The sequence below is a fragment of the Nicotiana tomentosiformis genome, chromosome 5 (genome assembly GCF_000390325.3).
Source record: "Nicotiana tomentosiformis chromosome 5, ASM39032v3, whole genome shotgun sequence".
Lineage (NCBI taxonomy): Eukaryota > Viridiplantae > Streptophyta > Magnoliopsida > Solanales > Solanaceae > Nicotiana > Nicotiana tomentosiformis.
Genome location: NC_090816.1, coordinates 6,562,147 through 6,581,199, shown reverse-complemented (window position 1 = coordinate 6,581,199; position 19,053 = coordinate 6,562,147). Strand labels below are relative to the sequence as shown.

The 19,053-nt window shown below is 42.1% G+C and overlaps 1 protein-coding gene across 1 annotated transcript; it reads left to right on the top strand.

Moving 5' to 3' along the window:
- The first annotated feature begins 17,395 nt into the window (after positions 1 to 17,395).
- LOC138891879 (uncharacterized) lies at positions 17,396 to 18,812 on the top strand. Its single transcript, XM_070175561.1, has 2 exons — positions 17,396 to 17,603; positions 18,481 to 18,812. The coding sequence occupies exons 1-2, from the start codon at positions 17,396 to 17,398 to the stop codon at positions 18,810 to 18,812; spliced, it is 540 nt and encodes a 179-aa protein (XP_070031662.1).
- The last annotated feature ends 241 nt before the right edge of the window (positions 18,813 to 19,053 follow it).

Below are 19,053 nucleotides of genomic sequence, written 5' to 3'. Positions count from 1 at the left end.
GACCTACCGGAGTGCATCCATGTTATCCAGAGGCTTAGTGGTGAGCTGCCTTTATGAGTTATCCTACAGCAACTAGTGCCTCTTCTTGTAATTGCATTCTGTCTATTTTATTTCAGACAGTATTTAGAATTTTGTAAAATCTACTAAATGCTCATACACTTATGATACCAGGTCTTGGCACACACTGGTAGAAATTTTAGATTTAATTATTTTTCTTGGGTTTTAATTTTTCTTATTTTTCTTATTTTCTTAATTTTTCAAATTTCGAAGAGCTTGATTACTCGGATAATTTTTAAAGAAATGAATATATGTTTAAATCATTAGTTAGCTTGCCTAGTTGGGATGTTGGGCGCCATCACGATCTATAGGTGAATTTGGGTCGTGACAACATGGTATTAGAGCATTAGGTTCACGTAGGTCTCACAAGTTATGAGCAGGCGTAATAGAGTCTTATGGATCGGTACGGAGACGTCTGTACTTTTTTTCGAGAGGCTATAGGGTGTTAGGAAAACTACTTTTCTTCATCTCCCATCGTGCAAATAATGTAGTAATAAATATCTTTCTCTTATTCTCTCATAAATGGTGAGAACGCACTCTAATGAGGTTCCAGACCAGGGAAGAGCTACTCCCCGTGTTGTTAGAGGCTGAGGCAGAGGCCGAGGGAGGGCTCCAGACCGTGGTAGGGGACGAGTACGTGCCAGAGTTGTTCCCGTTTTTCCACCAGTGGGTCCAGTAGAGGATCCTATTATTGAAGAACAAGGTGAGGCGCCCGTAGCAGAGTCAGCTCCGGTGAATTTCACGTCTGCACCTGGATTCCAGGAGGTTATGGGCCGTATGCTGCGGTTCATGGAAACTATGACTCAGGCCGATTTTTTTCCGGTAAACCAAGCCACATCTCAGGCGGGAGAGGGAGCACAGACTCCTACCGCACAGGCTCATGGGAAGGTAGCTGTTGTATATCAGACCCAGGGTGCACTACCCGTGGGTGGAGCACAACCAGTGGCAGCAGCTACATCTGAGCCCAGACCAGCTGCAACCACCGAGCCATAGAAACTATTGGACAGATGGACTAGACTACATCCTCATGTCTTTGGGGGTGAGTGACATGAGAATCCCCAGGACTTCATTGATCGGTGCAAGGACATACTGAATAACATCGGGATATTGGAGTCTCATGGGGTAGAATTTGCTACTTTTTAGCTGGAGAGCAAAGCCTGTAGATGGTGGAAGTCTTATCTTCTTGGCAGACCAGCAGATTCTCCTCCCATGACTTGGGATAGGTTCACCCATATTTTCCTGGACGGGTTTATTCCACCCTCCCAGAGGGAAGAGTTATGGTTTTAGTTTGAGCAGATCCAGTAGGGTCAGATATCAGTGACCGATTATGAGGCGAGGTTCTCTGAGTGATCTCGCCATATAGTTATGATACTCCCTACTGAGGCAGAGAGAATGTGGAGGTTTGTTCCGGGTTTACATACTGGCATTCAGGCCACTATGGCCTGAGAGGTTGAGATGGGGACTTCTTATGAGTTGGTTGTGGAGATAGCCCGAAAGATTGAGGGTTTGCTCAGTGTAGCCGAGAGCAGGTTATGAGGGATAAGCGGTTTAGATATTCTGGAGAGTTCAGAGGTGCTCCGTCTGGGGGTAGAGGTCAGTTCGTGAGAGGGCAGTCTAGTAGGCCCCTATATCCAGCACCACCGCCTCCTCAGGGTGCCCCAGTGCGACCTTATTTCAGTGCTATGCCAGAAAATTCTTATCGCCCACCAGCTATTCAAGGTTCTTCCAGTGGGTATTCAGGTCACCAGGGCCATACTTCTACTCAACAACCCATCGCACCGAGAAGTTTATTACGAGTGTGGGGATTTCAATCACATACGAAGATTCTGCCCTAGGCTTCGGGGTAGGCCAGTGCAGCAGGGTCAGCAGCCTATGATTACTGCACCAGTTTCTCCACCAGCCGTCCGACCACCCAGAGGTGGAGGGCAGGTGGGTAGGGGTCATCCTAGAGGTGGAGGCCAGCCAGACGGAGGCCAGCCAATTAGCGCTCCAGCTCGGTTCTATGCTTTTCTGGCCAGGCCAGATGCAGAGGCTTCTGATGTAGTTATTATAGGTATTATTTCTACTTGCGGCAAAGATGCCTCCGTATTATATCCAGGATCTACGTATTCATATGTGTCATCTCTATTTGCTCATTTCATGGGCAATTCTATTGTTGTGGATCGGATCAACCGATCCTGCATTATTACATTTTGTGGTTATGAAACTAGAGTAGAGCTTTTGCTGCTTGAGATGATCGACTTTGAAATCATCCTGGGCATGGACAGGTTATCTCCATACCATGCCATCCTGGATTGCCATGCCAAGACTGTCACCTTGGCTATTCCACCATTACTTAGGTTGGAGTGGAAGGGTTCGTCTGTTAGTGCATCTAATCGGGTTATTTCTTTTCTGAAGGCTCGACACATGGTCGAGAAGGGTTGTTTGGCTTATCTAGCCTATGTTCGGGATACTACTGCAGAGACTCCGGTGATTGATTCAGTGCATGTAGTCTGGGAGTTTCCTGATATATTTCCTTCAGATCTTCCAGGCATGCTACCAGATCGTGATATTGATTTTTGTATTGACTTGGCTCCAGATACCCAGCCTATATCTATCCCATCGTATCGCATGGCTCCAAAAGAATTGAAGGAGTTGAAAGAACAGCTTGAGGAGTTACTAGCCAAAGGGTTCATTAGCCCGAGTGTATCACCTTGGGGTGCACCAGTATTATTTGTGAAGAAGAAGGATGGAACGATGCGAATGTGTATTGATTATCACCAATTGAATAAATTCACGATTAAATACAAGTACCCATTGCCGTGTATGGATTATCTATTTGACCAGTTGCAGGGTGCTAAGGTGTTCTCTAAGATCGACTTGAGGTCGAGGTACCATCAGTTGAAGATTCGGGATTCGGATGTTCCGAAGACTGCGTTCTGGACTAGATATGGTCATTATGAGTTCCTGGTAATGTCCTTCAGTTTAACTAACGCCTCGGCAACGTTTATGGATTTGATGAATAGGGTATTCCTTCCATATATTATTTCGTTTGTCATTGTTTTTATTGATGACATTTTGATCTACTCGCGCAGTAAGGAGGAGCACAAGCAGCATATAAGAGTGGTGCTTTAGAAACTGCAGGAACAAAAGCTATATGCTAAGTTCTCCAAATGCGAGTTTTGGCTAAATTATGTAGCATTCTTGGGGCATATTATATCGGACGAATGTATTAAAGTTGATCCCAAAAAGATCGAGGCAGTTCAGAATTGGCATCGTCCCACTTCGGTGACTGAGATCAGGAGTTTTCTAGGTTTAGTAGGTTATTATCGTCGATTCGTGGAGGGCTTTTCATCTATTGCAGTACCTTTGATCACATTAACCCAGAAGGTTGCTCCGTTCTGATGGTCTTATGATTGTGAGGTGGGCTTTCAGAAACTCAAGACAGCATTGACTACAGCACCGGTGTTAGTGTTGCCTTCCGGTTTGGGAATACATACAGTGTATTGTGACACTTCACGTGTTGGTTTGGATTGTGTATTAATACAGGAGGGGCGAGTTATTGCCTATGCTTCACATCAGCTGAAACCCCACGAGAAGAATTACCCAGTACATGATTTGGAGTTAGCTGCAATAGTTCACGCTCTTAAGATTTGGAGCCATTATCTTGATGGGGTATCTTGTGAAGTTTACACTGATCATCGGAGTTTGCAGCATTTGTTTAAGCAGATGGACCGAAATTTGAGGCAGCGTAGATAGCTTGAGTTACTAAAATATTATGATATTACTATCCTATATCATCCGGGCAAGGCACATGTGGTTGCATACGCCCTGAGTAGAAAGGCGGAGAGTATAGGTAGTCTGGCTTTCATTTCAGCAGAGGAGAGGCCATTAGGTTTGGATATTCAGTCCTTGGCTAACAGATTTGTGAGGCTGGATATTTCAGGGCCCAGCCGAGTTCTTGCATTTGTTGTGGCCCAGTCTTCGCTATTTGAGCAGATCAAGGCTTGCCAGTTTGATGATCCACACTTATTAGTTCTTCGAGAAACGGTACTATGAGGTGGTGACAAGGAGGTTACTATAGGCGGAGATGGTGTTCTGCGACTCCAGGATCGTCTATATGTTCCTAATATGGATGGACTAAGGGAAAAGATCCTAGAAGAGGCACACAGTTCTCGATATTTTATTCATCCAGGTTCTACGAAGATGTATCGTGACCTGATGCAGCATTATTGGTGGCGACGAATGAAAAAAGACATAGTGGAGTATGTAGCTAGGTGTCTAAATTTTTAGCAAGTTAAATATGAGCACCAGAGGCTAGGTGGTCTACTTCAGCAAATTACTATACCGGAGTGGAAATGGGAACGCATTACTATGGACTTTTGTAGTTGGGTTGCCGCGGACCTTGCGGAAGTTTGATGCAGTTTGGGTCATTGTCGATAGGTTGACCAAGTCTCCACACTTTATTCCGGTTGTGACTACGTATACTTTGGAGAGGTTGGCCCAGATTTATATTCAGGAGATAGTTCGGTTGCACGGTGTGCCAATTTCCATCATATCAGATAGAGGCCCTCAGTTTACTTCACATTTCTGGAGAGCAGTACAGAGTGAATTAGGGACCCGTGTAGAGCTCAGCACAGCCTTTCATCCTCAGACCAATGGGCAGTCGGAGCGGACAGTTCAGATTTTGCAGGATATGCTCAGGGCATGTGTGATTGACTTTGGAGGTCCATAGGATCGTTTCTTGCCTTTGGCTGTGTTTTCTTATAACAACAGTTACCAATCCAGCATCGAGATGGCTCTGTTTGAGGCTTTATATGGCCGGCGATGTCGTTCGCCCATCGGATGGTTTAAGCCCGGTGAGGCTAAGTTATATGGTACTGATTTGGTGAAGGATGCCTTGGAAAAGGTAAATTTGATTCAGGAGCGACATCGTACAGCACAGTCCAGACAGAAGAGTTACGTGAATCAGAAAGCACGTGATTTATCTTTTATGGTGGGTGAAAACATTCTCTTGAAGGTTTTGCTGATGAAGGGAATCATGAGATTTGGTAAAATGGGCAAGTTGAGCCCAAGGTTTATAGGCTCATTTGAGGTGTTGAGACGAGTTGGGGAGGTTGCTTATGATCTTGCTTTGCCTCCAAATTTATCAGGAGTTCATCCGGTTTTCCATGTATCTATGCTCCAAAAGTAGCATAACGACCTGTCACATGTGTTAGACTTCAGTACAGTTCAGCTAGATAAAAGTTTGGGTTATGAAGAGGAGCTACCTGCAATTGTTGATAGACATGTTCGCCAGTTGAGGTCCAAGAAGATTACTGCAGTAAATGTCCAGTGGAGGGGCCAACCAGTCGAGGAAGCGACTTGGGAGGCCGAGGAGGACATGTGGAGCAGATATCCACACTTATTTAGCACTCAAGGTATAATTCTAAACCCGTTCGAGGATGAACGTTTGCTTAAGAGGTGGAGAATGTAATGACCCAACCGGTCATTTTGACTTTTAGAACCCCCATTCTCCTAAATAAAACTCCCTGTTTGCGCTTTTTTTAATTTATGACTTGCGGGGATGGTTAGTTCGGGATTTGGAAGTGTTCGGGTTGAAATCGGAACACTTGGTTCCTTAAGTTCCTTAAAATGCTAAGTTTGACTTCGGTCAATATTTTTAGTAAACGACCCCGGAATATGTATTTTACGGTTCCAATAGGTTCGTATGATGATTTTGGACTTGGGCGTATGTTCGAATCGGGTTTTGGACAACCCGGGAGCATTCGGCCCTTAATAGTAAAAACCAACTATTTAAAGGTTTTAAGGTTCTTTAAATTTTGTTTAGAGTAGGTTTTGGAGTAATCGAGATCCGTTTGAAATTTCGAGTTTGGAAATAGTTCCGTATGGTGATTTATGACTTATACGCAAAATTTGGTGTCATTCTGGGTAGTATAAGTATGATTCGGCGCATTCGGAAGAAGTTAGAAACTTGAAGTTCATATTTTGATCCAATTCGGTTTTGGGGTGCGATTCTTAGTTTCGTTGTTGATTTGCATATTTTGAGAGTTCGAGCAAGTCTGTGTTATGTTTTCAGACTTGTTGGTGCATTTGGACGGGATCCCGGGGGCTCGGGTGAGTTTTGAACCACCCAAAGCTAAGTTAGAAAAACCAAAAATTCCAGTTCTGGTATCCTTCTTCGCGAACGCGAAAGGACCCTCGCGTTCGCGAAGAAGGAAAATGGGAGCTGGGAATTTTGCCTTCGCGTTTGCGTGAAGGGCGACGCATTCATGAAGCCCTGGATTTTAGACCTACGTGTTCGCGAAGGTCAACTCGCGTTCGCAAAGGAGGACTACGACCGGGTGTAAAATTTTCCTACGCGTTCGCGAAAAAGCTCACGCGTTTGCGAAGGGCAGGCCAGTAAGCCTTCGCGTTCACGAAGGGTATTTTTAAGGCTGGTAAATTATGCCTTCGCGAACGTGAGGCACTGACCGCGTTCGCGAAGAAGGAATTCACTGTACGAGACAGAATGTCTTAAAAACGGGATTTCACCATTTTAACCCATTTCTTCCATGCTTGGGCGATTTTGGAGCTTTTTGAGAGGAGTTTCAACTAGCAACTTGAAGGTAAGTTAATTCTACACACTTTGAGTTAAATACATAGATTATGGGTAGATTATATCCTGTAAATGGTGGAAATCAAGGGTTATAGGAAAAACTTAGATTTTTATAAAAATGAGATTTTTACCACGAAAATAGTTATGAAATTGGATGGAAATTGTATATTTGAGTTCTTGAGAGTATGAGTAACGATTTCCTCTGAGAATTTCCAGAATCCGGGCACGAGGGCCCGGGGTGAATTTTAGGAATTTCACCATTTTGGGTAGGGTAATTTATTTAATAGTCTAATTTTGAATTATTAAGCATGTATTAATTATTTTATAAATTATTTGGATAGTTTTGGATTATTCGGCACCGAATTTGGGATTTTTACACGACATCATGATCGGAAGTGGGCTTTGAGACAAGGTAAATCTCTTGTCTAACCTTGTAAGAGGGAATTTACCCCATAGGTTATTTAAAATAATAATTGTTGCTAATTGTGGGGGCAACGTACGCACGAGGTGACGAGAGTCCGTGCGTAGCTACTAAATATGCTACGTCTGGGTAGTTTAGGACTCAAATCATAAATTGCTTGCGATAATTGCTCCTTTTATATAATTAAATTACTGGAATTATATTGTAAATTGTTAAAGGAAATAGCAAAAGATCGTAGCTTCATATACTTGGATTTTGTGTAAATTATTGAATTGTTAATAGAGATTGAACATCCTACATGTTAATATTATAATAACTTCTCAATCCGGAGGTTCATAAGAAAATGTCCTCCTTTTTTGTGGAGCGGACCGAACGCCTCGGCAGTATATATACATCTATGGATCGCGTCGCATGTCCCTCAGCAGTGTACACGACACTCTGGATCGGGCCGTATGACCTCGGCAGAAATCGTGCCTAATAATAATAATTACACGATACCTTGATATTTTAATTGCAGCTTGTAAAGCTAATTTATAAATTAGAAATTTATTGAAATTTAAGGAATTAATTATTTCTGCTTGTTAAGAAAATTATTGTTGTTAGCCTAAAAATCATGTTTAATTAAATATTTCTATTGTAATATTATTGACCATAGTGAGTGTCAAAGTCGACCTCTCGTCACTACTTCTTCGAGATTAGGCTTGATACTTACTGGGTACATATTATTTATGTACTCATGCAACACCTGCTGCACTTTTTGTGCAGGACCTGAGACTGGTGCTATAGTTGGACCTACCAGAGCGCATCCATGTTATCCAGAGGCTTAGTGGTGAGCTGCCTTTCGGAGTTATCCTGCAGCAACTAGTGCCTCTTCGTATAATTGTATTCTATCTATTTTATTTCAGACAGTATTTAGAATTTTATAAAATCTACTAGATGCCCATACACTTGTGACACAAGGTTTTGGCATACACTGGTAGAATTTTTGGATTTAATTATTTTTCTTGGGTTTTAATTTATCTTATTTCTCTTATTTTCTTAATTTTTCAAATTTCGAAGAGTTTGATAACTCGGATAATTTTTAAAGAAATGAATATATGTTTAAATCATTAGTTGGCTTGCCTAGCTGTGATGTTGGGCACCATCACGACCTATAGGTGAATTTGGGTTGTGACATACTCGGCAGTGGGCACTTCATTTTAAGGCCAACATTGGTTTTTCCTACTTACCTTTGGTGACATGGTCTGAGGTTTATGGTCCTTCGCCCTAACTATTCCGTTAATGTATCAAAGCGAAACCGTACCGAACCAAAATAAGAAATACCGAACTACTTTGGTACGGTATTTGATATACACAATTGATACACCGAATACCGAAACACCAAACCGAAGTTCTTAAATACCGAACCGAAGTACCGAATGCCCACCCCTAGTATAAACATCAGTTAGATGTCTATCCAAATTCAATTCATGGATGCAATACGTGATGGTACAAGCCAAGATGTGATGACACTAAAAACAAATGTGATATGATTTTTCTCGATGAGTCAAAGATATGCATGTCACAACCCAAAATCCCACCACAGGCGTCGTGATGGCACTTAATCTCTAGGACTAAGTAAGCCGATCATAACAACGATTCAAGCCGTTTTTATAACATAGATAATCGAAACCAACAACGGAAATATTCAAACAAACTCCCAAGACTGGTAATACTGAGTCACGAACTGTAACTGAATACATAAAATAACCTCAAGGAAATCAAATATACAATATTGTTCGAATAATAATTGAGAGTACGATAAATGGAAAGACTCCAAGGGACTGCGACGACTAAGCAGCTCTACCTTGAATCCTTGCTATCAACATACTAACTTTGTTTGAGTCCAATATCCCCAGTACCTGGCTCTGCACAAAAATGTGCAGAAGTGTAGTATGAGTACACCATGGTCGGTACCCAGTAAGTATCAAGACTAACCTTAGTGGAGTAGTGATGAGGTACAGTCAAGACACTCACTAGTCTAATAACATGTGCAATATAGTATACAAAAATAATAGAAAAGAAATAAAAATAATGGCAACACTAATCAACCAGTGATATGCACAGCAGGGCAACAAGAACACCATTAATATTGCTCAATAAATAATAAATACAAATGCACCCAATTAAATCAAGTCCTTCAAATTTAAATCTTTCGTCTATATGCTTCTCAAATAATAGTCTTCGGGATATAATACTTTCCAATAAATATATTTCTAATATACTCCCTTCAAATATATATCTTTCAAATATAATTATTTCAATTAAATCTGTTTCAAATATAATTCCTTCAAATAAATATCTTTCAAATATAATTCTTTCCAATAAATCTCTTTTAAGTATAAAAGTCACCCTGTGACACCTCATTTCAAAATCATAAAATACGGGCCTCAGCCCACTTTCATATTTCCACGGCACCTTATGCCAATTTCTCTATCACAACCGCACGGACAACTCACGTGCCAATATCATTATCATTTAACCATGGCACCTCGTGCCCACATTTCATATCACAACTGCACGGACAATTCACGAGCCAATATCATCATTATTTACTCACGGCACCTCGTGTCCACATTTCATTTCATAATCCACCTAGCAATAGCCACAGGCTCCCAATTTCAACATAGATCAGACTATTATCAAGTTTACCGAAACAACAACACAAATTGCACAAGATACAAAAATAAACACAAGGAATATCAAAATATCACATAAAACTTACCAACGCAATAACTCCTCATCATCACATATCATCCCTGATAATAACCACCTTTATCTCTCCTATAGCCACCCTTATCACTCGTATAATAGCCTCCTTTATCCCTCCGCCCTAACAATATCAATAGTCACCCTTATCACTCATATATCCACCCTTATCTCTTCTATAGCCACCCTTATCACTCCGCCCAGACAATATCCCAACACACATAACCGCAGTGAAATTCCACCCTTATACCCACATCATATCAATAGTGGAATGCCACCCTTATATCCTCAAAATAATAATAACTCAAATAACACAACAATTTACACGGAATATTATCACGGCAAGATAACAAAATCAATTCATATCACAATTTTCCTAATGGCCACAACCAATTCCAAAGATATAACAAAATTAATTAATTTCATAACAAATAGCCTAAGGCTCCATGCAATATGTATAAAATCTCAAAACAACAACAGAGATGGAAAAATAACTCAGCATAGGACAACACCTTCTTTAATCCAATTTTTTGGTAAATATACTAACACCTCTTCTTAAGCTTATTTAATAAATTATTTGTAGAGGGAAAATTGATAATGAAATTAAATTCCAAGAAATATCAATCATCAAACTCATAGAATCCACATAAATATACAATTATAATCACATCAAATTATCACATAAAAACAAATTCAATAAATGCGAATTGAGGCATGAAAATAGATGATTTAATAAATGACAACAATTATTCAATTTACTACACAATATGCCTAAGACTTTAACCCCAATAAATTTTGAACATATAAGCCGAGTACGTACTCGTCACCTCGCGTACATGGCTTTTCTCATTTTTACAAATGGCACATAAGACTCGATGCCTAAGAGGTAATTCCCCCAATCAAGGTTAGTCAAGATACTTACCTTTTTTAAATTATGCCGATATTTCAAACATCGCCTTCTTGCTTGAATTGACCTACGGACCGCTCAAATCTATTCAAATTAATTCAATTCAGTCAATACTAATTATAGGAATTAATTCCATATGAAAATACTAATTTTCCAACAAAATCAAAAATTTAACTCAAAAATTGGCTGTGGGGTCCACATCTCGGAATCTGACGAAACTCATAAAATCCGACAACCCATTCAATTACGAGTCCACCCATACCAATTTTATCAAATTCCGATAACAACTCGACCTCCAAATCTAAACTTTTCGTTCTTGAAAAGTTTTGCAAAAATCTTGATTTCTTCCATTTAAATCCGAAATAAATGATGAATATAACTATGGATTTATGAAACATAATCGCTTTTGGATATAGGACATTTACCCAAGTCGAAGTTGTGAAGAAATCCTCAAAATGGCCCAAGAACCGTGCTCCAAAAATTCAAAACGAAATGAAGGAAATGACCATTTTTGGTCCTTAAGTTTTTGCCCATCTGTTACTAAAAGTTCATTTTCCGTCACTAAAAGTCCACACCAGAACTTGCTTGCACCATTAGTTATTTTTTTCACTAAAAAGGCTCTAACTCCATCATACGACCTCGGAATTCGACGGTTTTTATTCCTATGAGTCACAAATAATAATACGAACCTAGTCGTTCAATCGAAACTCAATTCAGAGCTCATTTGCTCAGTGCGATACCAATTTCGCTCGTTAAGCAATTAACTCATGTTTCGCGCTAAAAACCCAATCGCGACTTGCTGAAATTAGACCAAACTTTCTAGATCACTCCTATAATTCATTATCAAAATCCCGGAAGTCTCGAAATCGAATTTCTATCTCTAGAACTAAAAATGGACCTTTGGATCATTACATGCTTATGCTGAAAACATCAAACTCTTCCCCGACAACCTGTAGTGTATCAACCATAATGTCACGACCCAATTCCTTCTCAGGCCGTGATGGCGTCTAGTACCGTTGCTAGACAAGGCAACAATGAATAACCTAACGATTTCCCATTTTAACGATATTTCCCACGTAGTGAATCTTTTTCTTTTACTTAAAAGATTTAATGAAAACTGATTTAAATTATTAAATGAAAACAACGAGAAACAAACCTCCAAATTTGGTGCCAAACGACTCGAAACTAGTCAAACATTTTATAAGTAATCAATTTACGCTCAAAAGTTCATACCCTCACTTTTAAAGCAATTACCCAACCTTAAATGCAAGATTCCTAAAATTCACCCCCAAGCCCAAGTGCCCGGATTCCGGAAATATTCGAAGAATGTTGTTACCCCATAACCTTAGGAACATAAATATATGATTTTCACTAAGTTCCATAATCAATTTCATGGTAAAATTCGATTTTAATCAAAACCTAGGTTTTTCATCAAAACCCATTATTTCTACAAATTTTCATGTTAAAATCTACCCATAATCTATGTATTAAACTCAGATTAAGTAGAAATTACTTACCTCACAAAGCTAGGTCGAAATCCTCTCCTTCAAAGCTCTCAAATCGCCCAAGAGTGAGAAAACATGTGATAAACATGGCCTAAGTCCGTATTAAATGAACCCTCACTGCCCAGTAACTTTTGCACCTGCGGCAAATGCCTCGCAGGTGCGCTTTTCCCTCACCTGGCCAGTCTCCGCATCTGCGGACAGAAGGGACCCTTCTGTGGGCCTAGTCTCACCTGCGACCAAAGCTCTCGCACATGCGGTTGCGCAGGTGCGCCCAATTTTCCACATCTACGGTTCCTGGGCTATCCTTGATCTCTTGCTTCTGCGGCTCGTGGCTCAAACCTGCAGCTGGCCAAGCGCAAGTGAGATTATGACAGATCTGGGAGCTTCAACTGTGGCTCCATGCTCCCAACTTGGTCCAAACATACCAACAAGTTTAGAATCATAAAACGGACTCGCTCGAACTCTCAGAATGCCCGAAATAACATTAAAACTAAGAATCACACCCCAAAATTAATTGAATAAAAATTATGAACTTCAAGTTCTTCTATTCACTCAAAATACGCTGAAACGTGCTTGGACTACTCGGATTGACACCAAATATTGTGTGTAAGTCTTAAATGACATTATGGAGCTATTTCCTGTCTCGGAATTCCGTTTGGACCTCGATGACACCAAAACCCGCTCCAAACCAAATTTAAAGAATTTCTAAAACCATCAAAGAGCCAACTTTCACTATTAGGCGTCAAGACGCTCCTGTGTCATCCAAAACCCGATCTGAACATGCGCCCAAGTCCAAAATCATCATACGAACCTATTAGAACCATCAAATCTCAATTCCAAGGTCGTTTACTCAAAATGTTGACCAAAGTCAAACTTAGCCTTTTTAGGCCAAGATAAGGAACCAAGTGTTCCGATTTCAAACCAAAGCCTTTCAAATCCCGAACCGACCATCCCCGCAAGTCATAAAACAGTGAAAGCACGTACGAGAAGTCTTATTTAGGGGAACGGTGTTCTAGAAAGAAAAATGACCGGTCGGTTCGTTATATTTTCTACCTCTTAAACAAACGTTCATCCTCGAACAGGTTTAGAATTATACCTGGAGTGCTGAATAAGTGAGGATATCGGCTCCGCATGTCCTTCTCGGACTCCCAGGTCACCTCCTCGACTGGTTGGCCCCTCCACTAAACCTTTACCGTGGAAATCATCTTGGATCTCAATTGGCGATCCTTCCTAGCAACAATGAAAACTAGCTCCTCCTCATAACCCAGGCTCTTATCTAACTAAATCGTGCTGAAGTCTAACACACGTGACAAGTTAGTATGATACCTCCGGAGTATAGACATGTGAAAAACCGGATGAACTCCGGATAGGCTGCGAGGTAAAGCAATCTCATAAGAAACCTCCCCAACCCACCTCAACACTTCAAATGGACCTATAAACCTTGGGCTCAACTTGCCCTTTTTCCCAAATCTCATGATCCCCTTAATCGGCGAGACTTTCAAGAGAACCTTCGCCTACCATAAATGATAAGTCATACACCTTCTGATCCGCGTGTAATGACCCAACCGGTCATTTTGAGAATTAGAGCCTCGATCCCCTAATATCTTTTTTCCCCATATTTGTTTCTACTTTTTGGATTTACCGGAGTGATTGGTTATGGAATTCGGGGAGTTTTGGGATACTTAGTCCCTAGTTGTGAGTTTAAGCCATAGAAATTGGACCGTAGTCAAAACTGTGTGAAGATAGATCCGAAATGGAATTTCGTCAACTCAGTTAGCTCCGATGAGTGATTTTTAGCTTAGGAGCGCGTCTGGAATATGTTTTGGAGGTCTGTAGTAGATTTAGGCTTGAATTAGCGAAAGTTAGTTTTTCGGCGATTTCGGCCGATAGTGGAAATTTTGATATCGAGCCCGGAATGGAATTTCGAAAGTGGCTATAGGGTTGTAGTATCATTTGTGACCTATGTGAAAAATTTGAGGTCATTCGGACTAGATTTGATGTGGTTCGGTGTCATTGGTAGAATTTGGAAAATTCTAAATTCTTAAGCTTGAATCCGTGCTTAATTCATGATTTTGGTGTTGTTCGATGTGGTTTGAAGGCTCGACTAAGTTCGTATGGTATTATAGGGTTGGTTGGTAGGTTTGGTTGAGGTCCTGGGGGCCTCAGGTGTGTTTCGGATGCTTAATAGAATGAAATTGGACTTAGGAAAATCTGGTGCCTTTGTTGGTTGTGGTGTTTTCGTACCTGCGGAAGGGAGGTCGCAGGTGCAAGAGCCGCTGGTGCGGAGGAAGTGCGCAGATGTAGAACTGTTGGGGCTGATGATGGAGCGTAGGTGCACGAGTTTGACCGCACCTGTGATCTCGCAGGTGCGCAAGGGAAGCTCGCAAGTGCAGCTGGTTGTCCACAGAAGCGGAACCACAGATGCGGCCCAGGGGTCGCAGGTGCGGACCCAGCCTAAGTAAGTGGACTACGCACCTGCGATGGGTTTGTACGCAGGTGCGTGACCGCAGGTGCAATCCTAGGTTCGCAGGTACGGAAATCGCTAGGTTGAAGAGACAGATTTGAGGGTTCATTCCTCATTTTTCACCAATTCGAATTTTATCTCGTGAGAAGGCGATTTTGCAAGGGTTTTGAAGAGGAAATCAGTGGGTAACAATTCTTAACTCTAATTCGTGTATATTTCATTAATCTATTATTGTCTTCCCTCATCTAATTAAGGAATTTGAGGGTAGAAGTTTGGAAATGGGGGAAAGGTTCCCCAATTGAAAATCTGACATTTGAATGGGAATTTGACGTCGGATTTAGATGGCTTTTGTTCAAGTGAACTCGTGAGTGAATGGGTGTTCATAATTTGTAATTTTTACCCACTTCCGAGAAGTGGGACCGGGGAGACCTTTAGGGCGTTTTTCCTAATTTCATGTTTTAGCTTTGAATTAATTAGTTAAATTAGTCACTTGTAGTTATATTTACATTATGCAATTAATTTGAATAGATTCGGGCCATTTGGAGTCGGATACTCGTGGCAAGAACATGATATCAAGTTGATTTGAGCGGTCGAGGTAAGTGGCTTGCCTAACCTTGTGTTGGGGACTTTCCCCTTAGGAGGTTTGATATTAATTTATGTGTGGGCGCTGTGTACGTAAGGTGTCGAGTACGTACACGAGTTATTATTGCAAAAATCATGTTTTTCCTTTCTAAATCATAAACTGTTTTCCATTATTAAATTGCACTAATACGTTTAAATTGTTTAGCTTAGATTAGAGAAGCATGCTTACACGTTTTAACTGCCTATTTGACATTCTGTGTGCCATGCTTTGTTAAGTCCCTACTTTCCTTATATGTGTTCAGTGTAAACTGTATAACTCGATGCCATACTTTTCATTTCATCTTGCGTTGCATATTTAAATTGAGACTACAGACGTATTCTTGGAGATCCCCCTGTCTTGCATATTTATTTTGGGACTACGAACGTATTCTGGGAGATCCCCATGTCTTGCATATTTAAATTGGGACTACGGACGTATTCTGGGAGATCTCCCTGTCTTGCATATTTATTTTGGGACTACGGACGTATTCCAGGAGATCCCCCTACACTGCATATTTACTTTGGGAAACGGACGTATTCTGGGAGATCCCCCTGTACTGCATATTCATTCGGAACTATGGGACGGTATCCCAGGAGATTCCCCATTGTGTTTACCTTGTTCTGAGTAGATGGCTCCCTTAATTGTTAAATTTTCGAGAATATCTTTAACTGTGTTACCGTAAACTTTACGTATATCTTTTACTGTTTAATTTATTATATTTACTCCGGCAGGGCCTTGACCTGACCTCATCACTACTCGACCGAGGTTAGGCTTGACACTTACTGGGTACCATTGTGGTGTACTCATGCCCTTACTTGCGCATGTTTTCATGTGCAGATCCAGGTGCGAGCTATTAGCCTCAGGGTTAGTGCGTGCTGTTGATTCTAGGAGACTTTTAGGTACTTCTGCTTGCGTCCGCAGATCCTTGGAGTCCCCTTATACTCCCTCGCCTAGAGAATTTCTTTATTATCTTAGACTTTTGTATAGTGCTACATAGATTATAGCATCTTGTGACTTAATGATATTACGGGTCTTGGGAAATTATTTTGTATATGTCGAGTGGTACTACTTTTGGTTATTCACAATATGCTGTTTATCTTTGAAATGTTGTGTTTTCTTTATATTGTTTTTGTAATATTAGGCTTACCTAGTCATAAAGACTAGGTGCCATCACGACACCTTATAGAGGGTTAATTAGGGTCGTCACAAGTTGGTATCAGAGCACTAGGTTCATAGGAGTCGCGAGTCACAAGCCGGTTTATTAGAGTCTCGTGGATCGGTGTGGAGACGTCCGTACTTATCTTCAGGAGGCTATGTAACTGTTAAGAACAATCATATTTCTTTTATTTCCCTGTCGTGCGGGTTATTGACATCAAAATTCTAAAACTCTATTCTATTCTTTCTCACAAATGGTGAGAACCCGTATCGGGAGGACCGATGATCAGGCACCCGAGCCCCCTGTCAGAGCCGCCAGAGGCTGGGGTCAGGGTAGAGGATGACTATGCGGTGCAGCCCGAGCACCTGCGAGTGCTGCGTCAGAGGAGCCCCCAGCAGCTCCAGCTGGAGGGCCGGCACGGGAGATCCATATTGCTACGCCAGCCCTCCAGTAGACTTTAGCTCAGTTTATGAGCATGTTCAGCTACATCTCAGGCCGGGGGAGGGGCATAGACTCCCACAGCCCGCACTCCTGAGCAGAGGGTCCAGGTTGATCAGGCCCTAGAGTATATTCCTATGCCCCTAGTGGCTCCGATTCAACATGAGACCAGGGTAGTTACTTCTGAGGCAGAGCAGCTCAAACTTGAGAGGTACAGGAAGTACCACCCACCTACTTTCAGCGGACTAGCTTTAGATGATGCTCTAGGTTTTCTTGAGGAGTGTCATCATATTCTCCGCACTATGGGCATTGTGGAGACGAGTGGGGTTTCTTTCACCGCTTTCCAGCTGAGGGGAGCAGCATATCAGTGGTGGCGTGCCTATGAGCTGAGTAGTCCGGACGAGGCAGCCTCACTTACTTGGACTCAGTGTGTAGAGATGTTTTTGCGTGAGTGTATTCCTCAGAGCCTCAGGGATGCTTGGCGCATAGAGTTTGAGTAAATGCGTCAGGGTGCTATGACTGTGTCGGAGTATGCAATTTGTTTTAGTGAGTTAGCTCGCCATGCACCGGCTCTGGTTGCTACAGTCAGAGAGAGGGTCTGTCGCTTCATTGGGGGACTCCACCCCAGTATTCGGACCAGTAAGGCCAGGGAGTTGGAGATAGACATCACTTTTCAGCATGCAGTGAGCATTGCCAGGAGAGTAGAGGGTATGTTCTCCTAGGATAGAGAGGAGAAAGAGGCCAAGAGGTCTCGAGAGACTGGTCATTATTCAAGAACTCGTGCACCAGCAACACTCTATGGTAGGGGGTTTTGTAAGTCACCCTGTTCATTCAGCTCTTCCAGCGGTCAGCGATGTTCCAGCTCCTCCTAGACCTCTGGAGCCCTATTATGCATCGCCAGTATCTAGTGTGCCTCCTGCTCGAGGTGCTATTACCGGCCAGTCCAGCAAGCTAGGTCCGAGTCAGTCTCAGCCTCCGCGTCCTCCGAGGGATTGTTTTGAGTGTGGTGACACTCGTCACATGGTTAGAGATTGCCCCAGAGCCAGGAAGGGTGCACCTTCACAGACTTATCAGCCTTCACGTGCTCCACTGGGTCCTCCGGCCATTCTTCCAACCCCAGCTGCCACCCCACCTCCTCAGCCAGCTCGAGGTGGAGGTCGGGGAGGTCGAGGTCACCCTAGAGGGGGAGGCCAGGCCAGGTACTATGCCCTTCCAGCCCGTTCAAAGGTCGTCGCTTTAGATTTAGTCATCACAGGTATCGTCCTTGTCTGTCATAGGGATGCATCAGTATTATTTGACCCAGGCTCTACGTATTCATATGTGGCTTCTTATTTTGCTCCACATTTGGGGATATATCGGGATTCTTTGAGTTCCCCTTTTTATGTATCTACTCCCGTGGGAGATTCTCTCATTGTGGACCGTGTATATCGGTCGTGTTTGATTGCTCTTAGTGGTTTTGAGATCAGAGCCGATTTGTTATTACTCAGTATGGTAGATTTTGATGTTATCTTGGGCATGGACTGGTTGTCGCCCCATTATTTTATTCTTGCTTGTCACGCTAAGATAGGGATGCTGGCTATGCCAGGCTTGCCGATATTAGAGTGGAGAGGTACCTTAGAGTATACTCCCCGCAGAGTCATTTCATTTCTTAAGGCTCAGCGAATGGTTGGAAAGGGGTGTAATGCGTATTTGGCCTATGCGAGAGATGCCAATAGTGATACCCCTACAGTTGAGTCAGTCCCAGTACTGAGGGACTTCCCTAATATGTTTCCAGTTGATCTTCCGGGTATGCCGCCCGATAGAGATATTGATTTCGGCATTGCTTTATTGTCGGGCACTCAGCCCATATATATTCCTCCTTACCTTATGGCTCCTCCTGAGTTGAAGGAGTTGAAGGAGTTGAAGGAGCAGTTGTAGGAGTTTCTTGATAAGGGTTTCATCAGGCCCAGTGTATCACCTTGGGGTGTTCCGATCTTATTTGTGAAGAATAAGGATGGTTCTATGCATTTGTGTATTGATTATTGGCAGTTGAACAAGGTTACATTGAAGAACAGGTATCCTTTGCCTCAAATCGATGATTTATTTGATCAGTTACAGGGTGCCAGAGTGTTTTCCAAGATTGACTTGCATTCTGGCTATCATCAATTAAAGATTCGGG

Coding starts and splice junctions, on each gene's coding strand:
- LOC138891879 (XM_070175561.1), top strand. CDS start 17,396: ATGCGTCAGGGTGCTATGACTGTGTCGGAGTATGCAATTTGTTTTAGT. Junction 17,604..18,480: donor CATTGCCAGGAGAGTAGAGG/GTATGTTCTCCT, acceptor TGGCTATGCCAG/GCTTGCCGATATTAGAGTGG.